Source organism: Bos taurus, chromosome 8 (genome assembly GCF_002263795.3).
Source record: "Bos taurus isolate L1 Dominette 01449 registration number 42190680 breed Hereford chromosome 8, ARS-UCD2.0, whole genome shotgun sequence".
Lineage (NCBI taxonomy): Eukaryota > Metazoa > Chordata > Mammalia > Artiodactyla > Bovidae > Bos > Bos taurus.
The window spans coordinates 23,991,187-24,010,495 of NC_037335.1; the positions used below are offsets into that span (position 1 = coordinate 23,991,187).

At 38.3% G+C, this 19,309-nt stretch overlaps 1 protein-coding gene across 2 annotated transcripts in view; it reads left to right on the forward strand.

The window, feature by feature from the left end:
* The window catches only part of MLLT3 (MLLT3 super elongation complex subunit), a 288,090-nt gene that overhangs the window by 206,567 nt on the left and 62,214 nt on the right, over positions 1-19,309 (forward strand). For both annotated transcript variants that reach the window (NM_001192549.2, XM_005209892.5), the window contains exon 5: positions 8,279-8,986. In NM_001192549.2, coding sequence (NP_001179478.1) covers positions 8,279-8,986 — 708 coding nt within the window. The remainder of the gene's footprint in view (positions 1-8,278; positions 8,987-19,309) is intronic.

The window sequence follows — 19,309 nt, forward strand, 5'->3', positions numbered from 1 at the left end:
CTAGATGTTACTGTTCTTTCTTGTCAATTCCAGCATTACAAATGAAAGGTTCAATGTTAATTTGATTATTTTTTAGTGTTAAGTAATTATTCTTTCTGGTAACTTGTAAGATTTCCTTTTTATCCTTAAAGTTTAGGAATTTTAGTGTGATACTCTTGAAGGTGTTCCTTTTTCTTCTTTAGTCCTGCCTGGATCTTGGAATGCCCTGTAAGGTTGCAGTTCAATCTTTTCTTTCGTTTACAGAAATTTTCTTTCATATTACTTTAGCTGTTGCCTCTCTTCTATTATCTTTTTCTCTTCCCCCTTTTAGAGACTCTTTGGGAATTCTTCCTGTGGTTGGTATGTTAGTTAGGTTGCTTTAATCTGTTCTTCACGGCCTTGTTCTTTTTCCTTTATGATTTTCACCTCTTCATATTTTCAGTTCATAATTTGAGATTTCTTCCAGTTGATCCTTTAGTCGCTCTTAGTCACCATTTACAGTCCATCTTCTCTTTTAATTTATCTACTGAATTATTCAGCTTGAAGATTTTACCTTTAAATTTTTCACTTAATTTATTTTCTTAAAATCTGTAGGAATTACTTTTTGTTCTCTGCTCGACTCTTCTTAAGTAGTCACACTATTTTTGACCTCTGTTTTGTCCCTATCCTTTGGGAAATCTGTTAGGTCTGTTCTCTCCTTCTCTCTCCTGTCATTGGGTATGTGGTTCACATGTGCACTGGGGTTCAGGTCGAGCTGTTAGTGGACCTTAGGTTGTTTTAATCCTATAAAGAATCTCAGCCTGCACTGTAGCAGCAGGCATGTTGTATATTTCATGTATACTTGGAGGATCTGTGCCTTCCTTCTAATCTTCTTGCATTCCCAGCCTCAGGGGGACAAGGGACTCCTTCTCCTCTTGAGTGCCTCCTGAGCACACACTTGTGCACTTATGTACATGTAGAACTCTTCTGGGTCTTGCTTGGAGCCCAGAGCAGAGCAAGTCCTACACCAGTCCTCTTTCAAGATGCTTACAATCCATGGCCACATTCTTCAGGCCCTGCTCACTACCTGCTGGCCTCTATATCACCAGCTGGCTCAAGAGAGGCAAATGGGTTGGATTTGGGATTGAAGTGGAGAAGGTAAGTCAAATCCAGGGTTCTTTTTCTCCCCAGAGTCTTGAATTTTTATCTTTATTCATAGCCTCAGTTGGTATTTCATCCCTCTGTGCCTTTATCATGTGTTTAATGGCATTACAGAAGAAATTTCTATTTGGAAAGCCTATCTTTGACTGTCATGGTTTTCTCCAACCTATATGCATAACCTCTTGGACTTTACTAGAAAGTGGACTGTACTATACTTGGACTAGTCTAGGAAATGCGCTTTGGACAAATAAACTCCTTTTGGAGAGTTTCTTGGTTTTAGATACACTTCTGAGAGAGTTTATTTGTTCCTATGCAAATTTTATTAAACAAGATATGAGTGATCTGAATATCTTTACGCAACACAGAAGCCAGTTACACTAGGATAGAGACCAAGAATAAGAGGATAGATAGATGAAGAAATAGGAGCTGGAGGAAGAATCAGTTTTGGGTTATCAGTGGTGCTAGAAAAAGGATGTAATAACATGGACATTGAAAGTCATGTATAATCAGAAAACCTTTTTCTGGCCAATAGTCATAATCTGTTCTTTTCATAAGCCATCTACTGGACTTGCCAACAAGTAGTATTAGAAGCAGAGAAGGCAATGGCACCCCACTCCAGTACTCTTGCCTGGAAAAATCCCATGGGCGGAGGAGCCTGGTAGGCTACAGTCCATGGGGTCGCTAAGAGTTGTACACGACTGAGCGACTTCACTTTTACTTTTTACTTTCATGCACTGGAGAAGGAAATGGCAACCAACTGCAGTGTTCTTGCCTGGAGAATCCCAGGGACAGGGGAGCTTGGTGGGCTGCCATCTCTGGGATCGCACAGAGTCGGACATGACTGAAGCGACTTAGCAGCAGCAGCAGCAGCAGTATTAGAAGAGATTATGAATTAAAGGGACCCATTCTGTTCCAGAAAATTAAAACAAGGAAGCATTCAGTTGAATCTCAGTGGATGAAAGAAAATACTGTACCCTATATTCATATGTTGTAAAGTTAGTACAAACATATGTATATTTATGTTTAAACATTGGCCTTAAATATTTGAGATTTGAATTATGCACACATGTTCTCCCTAATACTGATATTCAGTTTGTGCTAATCAGCCTCAGGCAAAGAGAATTTAAATTATACAACATGTGTAAACTTCACATTGAATGGTAATTAGTCTGTGCAGCTTAGTGGCACTTAATATTGAGGTTAATAGTTCAGTAAATATTTTAAAAGTCAGTGACTTGATCCCCAATTTATATGGGATTGATAAACTGAGAATTAGTGAAAGCTTCTATTCTGTGTCAGTAAGAATTTACGTCCTGATGGTGTATCTAAGTCTCTGTTTACATTTATTATATGTATGAATATGAAGGCAGGTGACTACATGTGAACTTTGCCATTTATCACAGGCCCAGGCCAAAGAAAATGTAACCTTCTGGAATAGAAACTGTTCTCTCACCTTTTTGTTATTTTCTAATTTTTTGTCTGGGTGTTATTATGAAAATATGTTTCCCTTCTTTTTTTCTTCTTTTTTTTTTTATGTTTCCCTTCTTAACTTTGAGTTGCTTTAGCTTAAAGATAGCTTTTGGATAAAGTGGAAGGAGCAAGAATAATTGGTTACTTGCTTGTATTAAGATTTGTTGAGTGGGTGAAAAGGTGACAGTAGGCATTTAATACCTAGACCAACATGGGGAGTAAAGTTATAAAACTTCTTGAGTTTTGTACTTAACATCATATGTATGTAATTAAGACGAGAACTTGAACTTTCTATGACACAAGAACCTGTGTCGTTACCACTATGTACTTTGCCTTAAGAATTCAGTTTGTCCTACAAAAGGATTTTGAAAATAAATCATGGAAGGACCCCTATAGAAGTCCTTTTTTTTTCTTGGTGCAGAAATGTTATTATTTTTAAATTCTTAACTCTAGAAAATATGTTAGTAGGTTAAAATTTGTGTATTTATAAAACTGTACGTAATACTCCATGAAGACTGAATATTAAACAGCAGTGCTTGGGTGTTCTAGAGCCATAATTAGAATACTGTTTGCAAATTGCCAAAATTCTGTGGGTTAACAGACCAATTAAAAAAAAAAAAACCTCAAGGATATTAGATTTCAAAACATTCTTCCTTAATTTAGTTTGTCCATTATACTTTATATTTATTATTCATAGTATTGCTTAACATGCCAGGAAATGTCTTATAATAGGATTTATAAAATAACATCCTTTCAGTAATATGAATATGTACTGTCTTTAGCGTTCTGCTTTTAAATCTCAGATTAAAATATTTTATAAGGAATTATCTAGTTTAATGGATAAAAACATGTCTTTGCTTAGTAACTTCATTAATTTTATAATTTTTACATCAAATGCTCACTTGAGAATAATAAATGGAATAATTGGTATATGTCATTTTGTTGTTGAGCAAATAAGACACAACTTTTTATAATAAGAAAAATGTATATTCCACTATCATAAAACAATAACTTTTCATTTGGGATATGGCTTTATGAAGTTGATCTATATATATTTGTGTGGTTTTTTATTTTTGTGGGTTTTTTTTCCTTGTATAGACCCAATTGGTAGATTGTTCATTTTCATGAAAAGCATAGTCTTTGACTATGGGTCTTTCCTGGGTCCTGCTAGATATTTAAGGAATATAAGATTGGTTTACATATCATTAGACTTCAGTGGGTAAGTTACAGGTGAAAGATGTTAACAGGTTTTAGTTGAAAACCTGGGCATTTAATTGCCTGTGGTTCTGTTAGGAAGTGGAAGTAAGCAGGAAAGAGCTTGTCTTTTAGTACTGGTCTGGGTTTTTGCATGTCCAGATGCAAAAATCTACTTTATCTTCTTCTGTTTCTTCTTACTATTCATGATAGAGGCTCAGAAACTGGTAAGTATGAACTCAGATTGTGTTCCTAGATAGAAAGCTTATTTATAGGTTTTATATTCTGAGTTATTTATATGAGTAAAAATATTGGTAACACAGTTAAAATGAAATAGAGATTAATTCTTTCCTTATGATTATACAATAGTAATTGCTGTAAGATTTTCAGTCCATTTGATGACCATTAGGTGAAATCTTTGTCCTTTTATTTATTTATTTATTTATTTATTATTTTGCTTGGAAGTATAGTTGACTTACAGTGTTTCAGGTGTACAGCAAGGTTGATACAGTTATACATATACACATGTATTATTTTTCAGATTATTTTTCATTATAGCTTATTATGAGATATTGACTATAGTTCACTGTGTTATACAGTAAACCTTGTTGCTTGTTGCATATCTATTTTTTTAATTAGAAATCTAGCATTGTATTCATGCTAAGTCAAACAAATGGAATCAAAATGTCATAAATTTTTAGTGAGGCAAAAAAGTTCATAGGTTTCTAAAATATATATATTATGCATATTATTTATATATAGGTATAGAAAAGCTTTTCTACTATGCTGATAAAGGCTTGAGAAAGAATATTGAAAGAGAAAAAAAGGAAGAGATGGAGAAATTGGAAAACATAAACTAAATTAAATGGGAGCACTGAATATGAACTAGAAAAAGGGAGACAAACTAGATAAAAGTAAAAGATCATCATATAGTCCAGTTGTTTTTAAACATGGCTGCTCATTAGAAGCATCTGGAGCTTTGGAGAAAAAAGGCAATACACGGGCATTTGTATTTTTCAAATTTTCCAAGATAATTCTGATATGCATCTGGATTTTAAAAAGTGATTACAGGTTTTTCCAGTAAATGGTAGTTTTGGTGAGATAGAATTCTATTATTTTTCCGTTGACCAATCATGATGCAGTGGTATTAAATGAGTAACAGTTACATAATCACAATGGTAAAAGATGTTTATCAGTTTTCACAATCAATAGCCAGACCAAAAAAAAAGATAATTACATTTGTAAACCATGATGGGAATATGATTAGCCTAACAATATAAAATAGTTTACATATGATTTGGGGGGTCAAGCAGAGTGATGTGGTAAGTAGAAGTGCAGAAATATACATGTTTTCCAGAGCCAAATCTGTGTCTTTTGATTGGTGCAGTTAATCCATTTATATTTAAGGTAATTATTGATATGTATGATCCTATTACCATCTTCTTAATTGTTCTGGGTTTATTTCCTGTTGGTCTTTTCCTTGTCTTGTGTTTCCTGCTTAGAGAAGTTCCTTTAGCATTCATTGTAAAACGTTTAGTGGTGCTGAATTCTCTTAACTTTTGCTTGGCTGGAAATCTTTCGATTTCTCCATCAAATAAGAAGGAGAGTCTTGCTGGGTAGAGTATTCTTGGTTGTAGTTTCTTCCCTTTCATTGCTTTAAATATATCATGTCATTCCCTTCTGGTTTGTAGAGTTTCTACAAATCAGAAATCAGCTGATAACCTGATGAAAATTCCCTTGTATGTCATTTGTCATTTTTCCCTTGTTGCTTTTAATAATTTATCTTTGTCTTTAATTTTTGTCAGTTTGGTTACTGTGTGTCTTGGTGTGTTCCTCCTTGGGTTTATCCTGCCTGGGACTTTGTGCTTACTGGACTTGGTTAACTGTTTCCTTTCCCATGTTAGGGAAGTTTTCAGATATTATCTCTTCAAATATTTTCTCAGGTCCTTACTCTTTCTCCTCCTTCTGGAACCCCTATAATGTGAATGTTGGTGCATTTAATGTTGTCTCAGAGGTCTCTTGAGAGTCCCTTGGACTGCAAGGAGATCCAACCAGTCCATTCTGAAGGAGATCAGCCCTGGGATTTCTTTGGAAGGAATGATGCTAAAGCTGAAACTCCAGTACTTTGGCCACCTGATGCGAAGAGTTGACTCATTGGAAAAGACTCTGATGCTGGGAGGGATTGGGGGCAAGAGGAGAAGGGGATGACAGAGGATGAGATGGCTGGATGGCATCACTGACTCGATGGACATGAGTCTGAGTGAACTCCGGGAGTTGGTGATGGACAGGGAGGCCTGGCATGCTGCGATTCATGGTGTCACAAAGAGTCGGACACGACTGAGCGACTGATCTGATCTGATCTGATCAGAGGTCTCTTAGGCTATTTTAATTTTTTTGTTTGTTTTTTTCTTTGTCTATATTTTGTCCTGTAGCAGTGATTTCCCCATTCTGTCCTCCAGGTCATTTATCTGTTCTTCTGCCTCAGTTATTCTACTGTGGATTCCTTCTAGTGTATTATTCATCTCTTTTTGTTCTTTAGTTCTTGTAGGTCTTTGGTAAACATTTCTTGCATCTTTTCCATTGTTTTCCCACGATCCTAAATCATCTTCACTATCATTATTCTGAATTATTTTTCTGGAAGGTTGCCTATCTCCAGTTCATTTAGTTGTTTTTCTGGAGTTTGATCTTGTCCCTTCATCTGGGACATAACTTTCTGCTTGTTCATTCTGATTAACTTTCTGTAATGTGGTTTTTGTTCTAGCTGCTGTGGGATTGTGGTTCTTCTTGTTTCTTCTGTCTGCCCTCTGATGGAGGAGGCTAAGAGGCTTGTGTAGACATCTGGATGAGAGGGATTAATGGTGGGAAAAACTGCTCTAGTGGGCAGGATCTTTCTCAGTAAAGCTTTAATCCAGTTATCTGCTGATGGATGGGATTGCGCTGTTCAGTCTGAGGCAACCCAGCCCTGGGGTCTGTGGGCTGTATGGTAGGGTTAACTGTGAACTCCAAGAGGGTTTACACCAAGGGGGACCTTCCAGGACTGCTGCTGCCAGGGCCCCTGTCTTTGTGTTGAACCCTGGCCAATCACACCTCTACCAGAGACCCTCTAACACTAGCGGGTAGTTTTGATTCAGTCTCCTGTGGGGGCTCTACTCCTTTCCTTTGGGTCCTGGTGTGCATAAGATTTTATTTGTGCCCTCCAAGACTGGAATCTCTGTTTCCTCCAGTCTTGTGGAAGTCCTATAATCAAATCCCTCTGACCTGCAAGGGCAGATTCCCTAGGGATTCCTAGTCTCTGTGAGGATCCCTAGTCTGGGAAGCCTGATGTGAGGTTCAGAACCTTTACAACAGTGGGAGAACTGCCTTGGTATTATTGTTCTCCAGTTTGTGGGTCACCCACCCAGCAGGTTTGGGATTTGATTTTATCATCATTGTGCCCCTCCTACCATCTCACTGTAGCTTCTTCTTTGTCTTTGGATGTGGGATATCTTTTCTTGGTGAGTTCCAGCATTCTCCTGTCGATGGTTATTCAACAGCTAGATGTGATTTTGGTGCTCTCACAGGAGGTGATGAGTACACGTCTTTCTACTTGTCCATCTTGAACAAGAAGCCCGAAATCTTTGTTCTTTTAGGTTTTTCTTTCCTTTCCTTTTATTTTTCTTCCTTTTTTTTTTTTTTTGCTTTTTTTGTTGTTGCTAGTGGGTGGGAGACATATTCCTCAACTGAAGAAGTTTGGTTAGAAAAAATTGCTATTTATCTAAAATTGAGAATTATTTTATTTCTTTTTGAGGTCTTGTGATTCTTCATGTTAAAAAGTTATTAAAATTTAATATTATCTACCTCAGTATGTGACCCTTGGCTGTTTTTTCCTACCTCCTTTTCAATCTTTGCTGTAGTTGCATGCCACTCCCTAAATATAATCTGTTTTAGTTGTTTTAGTTCATTATAATCCATGGTCTCCATGTACCTTTTTATTCTTATATTTCTAGAAATTACCTGCTTATCCTTAAGGACATAACTGAGGTGTTGATTCTCCAAGAATCTCTGAATTCTTCTTCTCTCCATCCCCCCACAGAATTAATTTCCTCTCTCCTTTTTGTCATCGTAGCCCTTTGTAGGTAGCTCCCAAACAGCTAGCTATTCATCATAGATGTGTCATAGTTATTAAGAGTGGGGGCCATGTGTTACCCAGCTTTGTCTCTTTCAGGACAAGCATCGAGCGAACATTTGTTGAACTGAAATGTTCAGAACGCCATGCTTGTCATGACTGAGAAAACAACTTGCCTCATTAAACTCCTCGATCACGGCTGCCCGCACTCACTGTTGCTTGCAGACCCTACTCCCACCTGTTCTATGGTGGTTGTCGGGTTCTATTAAAACGCACTTGGGAGCACTCAACAGAGGGTCATTTTGAGGAGCTGGAGTGTAAGGGGACTGGCGTTTAGCCTTCATTGACGTTTCATTTTGAGAGTTTGCTTTTCTTCCCACCTTTCTGCAGGATCCTAACAGGAGTATCCATACCAGCAGCAGCAGCAGCAGCAGCAGTTGTAGCAGCAGCAGCAGCAGCAGCAGTAGCAGCAGCAGCAGCAGCAGTAGCAGCAGCAGCAGCAGCAGCAGCAGTAGCAGCAGCAGCAGCAGCAGCAGCAGCACCAGTTTTTCCAAGCCTCACAAATTAATGAAGGAGCACAAGGAAAAACCTTCTAAAGACTCCAGAGAACATAAAAGTGCCTTCAAAGAACCTTCCAGGGATCACAACAAATCTTCCAAAGAATCCTCTAAGAAACCCAAAGAAAATAAGCCACTGAAAGAAGAAAAAATCGTTCCTAAGATGGCCTTCAAGGAACCGAAACCCATGTCAAAAGAGCCAAAACCCGACAGTAACTTACTCACGATCACCAGTGGACAGCAAGATAAGAAGGCTCCTAGTAAAAGACCCCCCATTTCAGATTCTGAAGAACTCTCAGCCAAAAAAAGGAAAAAGAGTAGCTCAGAGGCTTTATTTAAAAGTTTTTCTAGCGCACCACCACTGATACTCACTTGTTCTGCTGATAAAAAACAGATAAAAGATAAATCTCATGTCAAGATGGGAAAGGTCAAAATTGAAAGTGAGACATCAGAGAAGAAGAAATCAACTTTACCACCATTTGATGATATTGTGGATCCCAATGATTCCGACGTGGAAGAGAATATGTCCTCTAAGTCTGATGTGAGTAGTCTGCTTGTTTTTTCTCCTTTCCCTTGTTAATTTTTCGATAGCTTCAGGATAAAGATGGAGGAAGAAAACTGACGGTTGCACCATAAAATGGTAGCAAGAAAGGAGACATGGCCTAGAAATGAATTTGCTTGACCAACAGAAAGAAGGAAATGAAATCATTAAGGAATGTGCAGATGTGTAGGCTATGATTTAAGTTGTTTAAGGAAAGATATATTCCATAGTATAATAATGGGTCATTTGAATGGCAGCTGAATAATCTAGATGCTCATCAGAACTTAGTTGCTGTGCCTTTTCAGTGACTGTGGATTTAGGAAAGTGAAAAGAATGTGATGAAACTAGAATACATCAGAAAGCAAATTTTAAAAATAAACAAAATATTAGGGTACAGTTATAGTGTTGATCTTTTTGTTCAGTAGAATTATGTAGTTTGTTTATATAGACTAAAAATTGGTGATGGTATTTTTTTAGTACTTTTATTGAGGCAAAATTTTTATAACAATATACTATATATTTTAAATGTGTAATTTGATACATTTTGATGTATATGTGTGTCATGAAACCAGATAATGGTATTTTGAAAATGAAATATTTAATTTTTCCTCCCGTAATATAACTGCCCATTTGGAAAGGGAAAGAGTGTATAATCTTCATTACAAGGTTTGCTGACTGGTAGCATTATCTTTTGTGTGTTCCTTAAAGAACATCTGGCCATCTAATAATCCCCCAAAATATTGTTTGATGTTAAGACTTAAACTTACAATTATAGATTTCTTAGAGTTGAAAAGGAATTTCAGGTTACCTATTTTAACCTCCTTCCAATGTAGGAGATCCTACATTTCTAGTGACAGTACTATTAGTTATTCCTTTCTATTTATTTCTGGAGAATGCCCAATCAGTCATGATTGGTCCCATTAATCTCTTTGAGATATCAGTATTTCTAAACAATGTTCAGGGAAGACTTCTGGCTAAAAATCGCCGATCGTTTTAGAATACTTTTCTTTCCGTTACATAGAGAGGCTACACTAAAGTTCCTAGCTCAAAGGCTGGCAAGGGCTAGGAGGCCTTAGCAGATTCTCCATTTGCACTGGTCTGGGTAGAAAGGCAGCCAGGTTTAGGACATGGCATCAGATCAAGAGACCACCTCCTTCCTCCCTAGTCTCTGTCAAAATTTTAAATCAGATTATGGGCAGAGTAGCATATAAACACTGGAGATGGGGTAATCTGTTCCAGTGTTTGGTAAAGGCCTTAAAGTGATCATTTGTGAAATGGAGATGAAAGCAATGGATTTCACAAGCATTTATTTTTCCTCCTTTGCTTTATTCCTCTCCTCTTAATTCAAAACTTGCTCTCAGTACAGAACTTTTTTGGTATGTTTGACTTTTATTTCAAGTCACTCTGAAACCTTCAGTGATGCTGTTGGGGTGTGACCAGTCTGTCAAGATCCTCAAGTTTAGCAACTTTGTTTCTCCATATTCTGTCCTGTTGTAGTTCTTCTAGAACAGAGGTTTTCCAATTGTGGTTTGTGATTTACTAGTGAGCCATGAAATCAATTTAGCATGTCATCACCAGCATTAAAAAAGGAAATAAGAATATATTGTAACTAGTATGGTAAGGAATGGTTTGTGAAATGTTTATTTTAGAGACTGTGTATATATTTCTTACAGTAGTAGGTCATCATCAAAATTTTGAAATGCACCTTTCTTGACTATTTGCTGATTTGTGAGAAGACCAAATAACATTAATAAAACACTATTTTTAAAAAAATCCTTTTTTATTTGGTTGCATTGAATCATGGTTGTGGCTCTCGGGCTTCAGTAGTTGCAGCTTTTGGGCTCTAGAGCACAGGCTCAGTAGTTGCCAATTGGGCTTAGTTGCCCTGCAGGAGTGGGTTTTATTCTCCTGACAGGGATTGTGCCTGTGTCCCCTGCATTGGAAGGCAGATCTTAACCACTGGACCACCAGGGAAGTCCCTATAAAGCACCATGGAATGAATGAGCTTTGTACATGAAGTTATCACAAATGATCTTCCTCTTTAGCTAACTCTGTGTATTCTTAGTTTTATTTGATTCTTGCTCCCTCCCTTTCATATGTAATTTTTAAGATACAACTTTTCCTAAATTTCATGTTCAACTTGATAAATTTATCCAAAGCAATATCTTGAAAAACCTTCTGGAATGAAGAGTTAGAGTTGTAATTCCGTTTGGTAGATAGGAAATTTTTAAGATGGTTCATGACATATTAGAGCCACCTATCCAGTGATCGTAACAGGGGTTTTTGTAGTAGTTTACATATCATACAAGGAAACCCTCTAAAAACGTTTGGGTATTCAGTTAAGTTGAGTTGCTCAGTTGTGTCTGAATCTTTGCAAGCCCAAGGACTGCAACATGCCAGACTTCCCTGTCTATCACCAACTCCCGGAGTTTTCTCAAACTCATGTCCATTCAGTCGGTGATGCCAGCCAACCATCTCATCCTCTGTCGTCCCCTTCCCCTCCTGCCTTCGATCTTTCCCAGTGAGTCAGTTCTTTGCATGAGGTGGCCAAAGTATTGGAGGTTCAGCTTCAGCATTGGTCTTTCCAATGAATATTCAGAACTGATTTCCTTAAGGATTGACTGGTTTGATCTCCTTGCAGTCCAAGGAACTCTCAAGAGTCTTCTCCAGCAACCCAGTTAAAAGGATCAATTCTCCCATGCTCAGCTTTTTTTATGGTCCAGCTCTCACATCCATACATGACTACTGGAAAAGCCCTAGCTTTAACTAGATGGACCTTTGTTGGCAAAGTAATGTCTCTGCTTTTTAATATGTGCCTAGGTTTGTCATAGCTATTCTTCCAAGGAACAAGCATCTTTTAGTTTCACGGCTGCAGTCACCATCTGCAGTGAGTTTGGAGCCCAAGGAAGTAAAGTTGGTCACTGTTTCCATTGTTTCCCCACCTATTTGCCATGATGTGATGGGACCAGTCGCCATGATCCTCATTCTTTGAAAGTTGAGTTTTAAGCCAACTTTTTCACTCTCCTCTTTCACTTTCATCAAGAGGCTCTTTAGTTCCTCTTTGCTTTCCGCCATAAGGGTGGTGTCATCTGGTGCTCGCTTCGGCAGCACATATACTAAAAATAGAGTGGTTTCATCTGCATATCTGAGGTTATTGATATTTCTCCTGGCAATTTTGATTCCAGCTTGTGCTTCATCCAGCTTGGCATTTCACATAATGTACTCTGCATATAAGTTAAATAAGCAGGGTGACAATATATAGCCTTGACATACTCCTTTCCCAATTTGGAACCAGTGCATTGTTCCATGTCCGGTTCTAACTGTTGCTTCTTGACCTGCATACTGATTTCTCAGAAGGCAGTTTAAGGTGGTCTGGTATTCTCATCTCTTTAAGAATTTTCCACAGTTCATTGTGATTCGCACAGTCAAAGACTTTGGCATAGTCAGTAAAGCAGAAATAGATGTTTTTCTGGAACTCTCTTGCTTGCTTGAAATGTTTGCTTGGTATGTCTAATTTTCTTGAGTTCTCTAGTCTTTCCCATTCTATTGTTTCCCTCTATTTCTATGCATTGATCACTGAGGAAGGCTTTCTTATCTCTCCTTGCTATTTGGAACTCTGCATTCAGATGGATATATCTTTCCTTTCTCCTTTGCCTTTCACTTCTCTTCTTTTCTCAGCTATTTGTAAGGCCTCCTCAGACAGCCATTTTGCCTTTTTGCGTTTCTTTTTCTTGGGGATGGTTTTGATCACCTCTTCCTGTACAATGTTATGAACCTCTGTCCATAGTTCTTCAGATACTGTGTCTATCAGATCTAATCCCTTGAATCTGTCACTTCTGCTGTATAATTGAAGGGATTTGATTTAGGTCATACCTGAATGGTCTAGTGGTTTTCCCTAATTTTGTCAATTTAAGCCTGAATTTTGCAATAAGGAGTTCATGATCTGAGCCACAGTCAGCTCCCAGTCTTGTTTTTGCTGACTGTATAGAGCTTCTCCATCCTCAGCTGTAAAGAATATAATCTGATTTCCGTATTGTCCATGTGTAGAGTTTTCTCTTGTATTGTTGGAAGAGGGTGTTTGCTATGACCAGTGTGCTCTCTTGGCAAAACTCTGTTAGCCTTTGCTGTACTTCATTTTGGGGTTATTTGGGTGTAAAATCCAACAGCTGTACTTTCCTTATTGGTTTTCTAGTAGTGCTTTTATCGTTGCTGCTATTGGTTTAATATTCTACATATAGGTGGTAGAATAGAAAAGAATTGACTAAAAGTTGTTTCAAGTAAGCCAGGGTCCAAAAGACTTTATGTTTGCAAAGGAGGATGAAAGAGAGCTGAAATTCTCTTTCTCCACTGGTTAAGGTAACTTATGTTTGGCCTTTCTGCTACCTGGTGACCCTTCTGTGGTTAAGACCAAAGGAATAGGAAGCAATTGTAATGGACAGCACTAAGCTACCCCTAGCCTTCCCTTGGCAAGCAATTGATTGGATAGCTTGGGACAGACCCACCTTCAAGGACACCATTCCCATTGTCCTGGTGGTGAGCCTGTCTGCATCTGAGTAAGTAGGATCAGATGACCTGATCTGTCTGAGGACCTTTCCGGCTTCATTATTTGAACATCAGTCAGATTTATGTTCATTGGTGGAGGGCTGGGTAGAGGGTAATTTAACACATAGCAGGCAGAGATCATGGACTTTGGAAACAGTAGAAGGACACAAAAAGAAATTGAACCAAGTATGAGGAATTGGGGAGGGCCAGGGGAAAAGGTTATTCACTTGGTATGTCTGTAAAGAAAGTATCTTGTCTTGGCACAGGATAGTTAGGATTAGAAGGAAGAATTTTTTAAAAAGAGCTTTTCCATAATTAAGTTAGATTTGGGTTTTATATAAAAAATAAAAATCAATGCTGTTAAGATGGATTAGGAAGCTTAGACTGTTGATTCGTATGTTTCTTCATTTGATTCTCATCGTATGTTTCTTGGTTATGATTTTTATATACTTTGGTTTTTTAAAAATATTTATTTATTTATTTGGCTGTATTGGGTCTTAGCTGTGACACATGAGGTCTTTTGTTGCAGAGCGCTGGCTCTCCACTTGTGGCATGCACTCAGAAGTTTGCAGTTTGTGGGCTTATCTGCTCTATGGCATGTGGGATCTTAGTTCCCCTACCAGAGATTGAACTCATGTCACCTGCATTAGAAGGCGGATTGTTAACCCCTAGACCACCAGAGAAGTCCCTGATTTTTATATACTTTGTATGTGAGTAGAGAAAAAAAAAGTGTATCCTTGGTTTATATGCCTGTATGATTTTTGAGGAACATTTATTTGTTGATGTGCATGTGGGTAGGGAGGTAGTAATCAAGTAATTAGGAGTCTGTACTGTGGTGTCAGACACGCTGTTGTTTTTTTAATAAACTTTTTATTTTGTATAGTAGGCTGCAGTCCATGGGGTCGCTAGAAGTCAGACACATCTGAGTGACTTCACTTTCACTTTTCACTTTCATGCATTGGAGAAGGCAATGGCACCCCACTCCAGTACTCTTGCCTGGAAAATCCCATGGATGGAGGAGCCTGGTGGGCTGCAGTCCATGGGGTTGCTAAGAGTCGGACACGACTGAGCGACTTCACTTTCACTTTTCACTTTCATGCATTGGAGAAGGAAATGGCAACCCACTCCAGTGTTCTTGCCTGGAGGATCCCAGGGACGGGGGAGCCTGGTGGGCTGCCGTCGATGGGGTTGCACAGAGTCGGACACGACTGAAGTGACTTAGCAGCAGGAGCAGCAGCATAGCCAATTAACAATATTCTGATAGTCTCAGGTAGACAGTAAAAGGGCTCAGGCCATATATGTACATGTATCCATTCTCCCCCAAACTCCTCTCCAATAGGCTGCCACATAACATTGAGCAGAGTTCCCTGTGCCATATAGTACGTCCTTGTTGGTTATTCATTTTAAATATAGAGGTGTGTACACATCCATCTCAAACTCCCTACTATCCCTCCCCCCTGTTCTTCCCCTCTGGCAACTATGAGTTTGTTCTCTAAATCTATGAGTCAGATAAGCTGTTTTGAATCCCAGCTCTACCAGTAATCTTGGGCAAATAATTTGACCTTCTATATTTCTAATTTTCTTTTCTTTATTTTTTACTTTTGTGAAATAGAGATATTGCCTTTACTTTTCAGGATTATTGTGAAAATAGTCAATTTAGGTAAAGCACTTAATACACTAACCAAAAAATGTTATGAGCTATTTATTGTTCCATGATTTGGCTTCTAGCAGTCCTTATTACCTATAGCTTTGAAGGAGATTTTTTTAATATTCAGAAATACTTTAGAATTCTAGTGTACTTTTTCAAGTGTGGGTTAAATGTTTTAAAGGGGAAAAAGCACTTGAAATACATGTCTCTTTGCCCTGGATTTTGCATTGAGGAGGTATACGGCCTTGATAGTGATGTGCACGTGTAATATGGTAACTGGAAAAATACAGGACAGGGAATCTCAGTATTAAATCAAAAGTTAAGCCAAAGTTTCCCAGGATCTTTTTAGCTTTTTAATTAAATGAAATAAAGGGCTAGAGCTTACCTAGTACTGCATTGGTAGGCACTTGGTAGATTTTTTTTTTTTTATTGCTATTACTATTAAAAGAAGACATCCTAAGAAATGATTTATCTTTGCATTACTATTAATATGACTGAAAGAGTAATTTTTAAATAGGATTTGAAATTCCTGAAATGCTTCTCATTTTATAAAGAAACCTAAAATTGTCACATGAAAGTCCATCAATAATTTTCCTTTACAGAATTTGGGAGGTGGAAGCTGGGAGGGTGGGGAGGGAGGCAGAAGGATTGTTTTTATAGTGGGTGAACATTTAGCGAAGACTGAAAACATGATAAGGGCCTGTTTTTGTTGTGTATGTAAATTTCAGCATTAAGAAAATTTTGCATTTAAGAACTTAGGTAATTCCATTAGAGTAAAGCTGTTCTTGGTTGAAGAATTCATCTTTTTGTAGCCATAATGGCTACTTGTGGCAAGTGGTTGTTCTTACTAGTAACTGGCACTAACTAGCAGCAAGAAAGGGTAAGGATCTGAATGTGTCTGGGTCAACTAGAAGTTTGTAATTCTGTTTTTCATTAACCTGTTGAAAGGTTAATTTAGAATAAAAACAAATCCTTTAACTGTAGTTCCCTAGTTTTTCTTTTTCATGTAACTCTGCTTTTAAAGGGAAGTTTATTGAGTTAATGTTGTTTTGTGATATGAGGAAGTTCGGTATTCATAGCAGAAAAGAGGGAAAAACAGTAAAAGAAAATCGAAATAACCATGTATGATCAGATTCAGTTATGGTAGTAATTTCCTTATCATTGCCTTCACTTTTTTTTTTTTTAAATCTTGCTTTGTAGAGATTTAATCATAATTTAAAAGTACAGAAGTTAAAAGTTTTCATTATGTTTCCTTGTAAATGGGCAGACTACATTTGGCAGTGTGAGAAATGAAATTTTAATCATATCTTGATAGTTTGGCTTACCAGTGTTTTCCTAGATAAAATCTTGACAAAGAACAATGAAATCTCATCAGATGGAGTGGGTTTTCCGGAGGGTGGTTGGTGGTTCAGATACAGAGTAAAGACTTCAAACCAGCTTAGCAGAAAGTTTCTTTGGAAAGAAAAAAAGGAAGAAGGAAAAAGAAACTCTCCTCCCTGCACTCCCCCCCAGCCCCGCTTTTGTGGTGCCTCATTTCCTCTGGCCCCGCCCTGTCCCCTGCCCTGCTTACACTGTCTGGAGCTGGCAGTAAATGTCCTGCTGTTGAAGCACTGGCCTCAGGTTTTTATGTGATGGAACGTTGTGGCAGTCAGAGAAGAAGGTCTTTATTGTGCTTTCAAAGTGGCTTTTTAATGACTTGTAATTCCAGCACATGCAAGAGCTGTAAAGTCTGTAAGGATGGTGAGTGAGCAGCTGGAGAGGCCATTCATTAAAGGGCTGCCCTGACCCTCTGGGGAGGGGGGTGCTCTCTTGTTCTGGACTCCTATTCTCTGCATATTATAACTGGAAGTAAACAGTACCTGAAGGCGTGTACTTCTCCTCTGTAGATGTAGCCCTGGGGTGGGACATTCTTTAACATCGTTGGCAGAAAGGTAACTTTGTTGGATGCCAGGAGACACTGCACCTGACCTGTTTCCTAATGCTTGGTTGGTTGTTGTCTGCTGTCTGTGCTCAATGGGATCAGATGCAGGAGGCGCAGCCTAGCCAGTCCACTGGTCCTTTGTTCAGACACATTCCTCACTTATTCCAAAAAGGATTTGAAACAATTAAACTGGATATATTAAAACAAAAAACTAAGAGGCTCTTTCTCTTCCATGTTTGGGTGCTATACCATGCCCGAATGGTTTTTCAGTTTTTAAGTTAAATTATTCCTTAGAAGCCCTTAGGTAGCTGAGGGTCATGAACAGAGAAGGGGCCCTATCATTGAAGAATTGGTTGTCATCAAGAATTGCCAGCACTCACCATTTTCACTTGCTTGTATTGAATTTTCTCTCTCCCGGTAAATTTCGTGAGCCTCCTTCAAGGAAGCTGCTTTGCCTGTTCAGTGCATTCTTGTTTCTTATCCTAGGGCCTGTGATTTTTATGTCATTGTCCCATCTGTCATCTAGACACAAAGTCAAGGATGTGACTCAACGTGGTATTTGCACAACTAGCTTTACCATGTCATCATGATGCCTGATATTTGTAGCTAAACTTTCCTTCAGTGCTTTCTATGTGCCAGTCACCCTTCTAAGTACTTCACTTGTTTTAACTCACTTAATTCTCAAAACAACTCTGTGAAAGACTCATTATTCCCATTTTATAGATGGGAAAACTGAGGCTCAAAGATTAAGAAACTTGCCCAACATCACTGTGTTTAAAGTAGAGCCAGAATTTGATCCTATTTGGTAGAGGATGCACTCAAGAGGATTCAGGGGTGAGGGAAATCTTACTGTTCCAGGAATTCATATTGTGATTACAGAGATGTGCTTCATGAAATTGGCATCACTGCTGTGAAAGCCTTTTGTGTTTATTTGTGTGTTGGCCAACTCTGGTTGGCATGGGTGATCTTAGTTCCCCAATCGGGGATCAAAACCCCTGCCTCCTGCCTTGGAAGTGCAGAATCTTAACTACTGGACCACCAGGGAAGTCTCTTGTGTGTGTGTACGTATTTTGATGAAAGCCTTTGATACCGTATTTCTTATTCCATTTATGAATCCTGTTCTTTGACCTCTCCATTTGTTTGGGCTCTACCAACAGCCTTCAGGAGGTGACAGGTTGTCTTCATGGGTGGGTTTGGCATGCACAGTCAGAACTGAGGGATGTGCAATGAAACATCCAGGGACCTCTCACTTCATACACATATTCACTTAAAATAAAACCAACCCTCGTAGTTCTGAATTTTAACATTATTGTGATGTATCATCAGCACTGGTTCCCAGCTCTCAAAAGTTTCCCCACCTTGCTTCTGTGTGAGAATTTATGGATAACAGAGCTGAGCTGTAATTTTGAGCTTTCCCAGAAGGTGCCACCAAATAACAAATGCTGTCCTCCAGTTTGAAGATTTTTTTTGAATCTTCTAGTTCCATTTTGTAACTTCATGTTACAATGCCTCTAAGGTATTCAAAACATCGACTCGGCTTTCTTTGAATTAGGAGACAAGATAATGCAGTGGATTTAGGTAGAGGGTGGTTTTCTTTTGGTGTCTATGTAATTATTTAACCAAGTTTGAGAAATTGTTCTCAGTGGGTAACAATTTATGACTGTAAACTTTCAAGGCAGTGTCAAGGTCCACAAAGAAAAATTACCCCTAAGAGGCTTCTTTAGGTCACTAAAGGTGACTGCACAGTGAGATGTTCCCAGATAAAGTCAAAGATCCTTCTATTAGGTGAAAGAAAATGGAAAAGCATTTACTGAAGTGTGTGGAGACAACAGGCTTTGCCTTTGAATTCTGAAGATGTGGGGGATGGGGATGGTGGGGGCTTGGGATAGGGAGAAATTGTCAGAGTCAGTGACACAGAGAAAAGGAGATTTCCTTGCCTTGCTTGGTCATGGGAAGAAAATATACATATGGGGTCCTCAGATGTTACTTAAGTAAATAAGTAAGGTAATTACTAGAATGCCCTGGTTTAGGACCTGAGTGTTTAGAATCATAGGACTGTTTGTTTTTTTTTTTTAATTAAATTGTTGACCCGTGCTTTATTTTCTGACTCTTCTTCTGCTTTTGCTTTAAACATGATAAAATCATCATGTCCCTTTGAGTAACTACAAACATTTCCTTCTAAACATGTTTGGTTTTAGTGTTCTTCGATTAC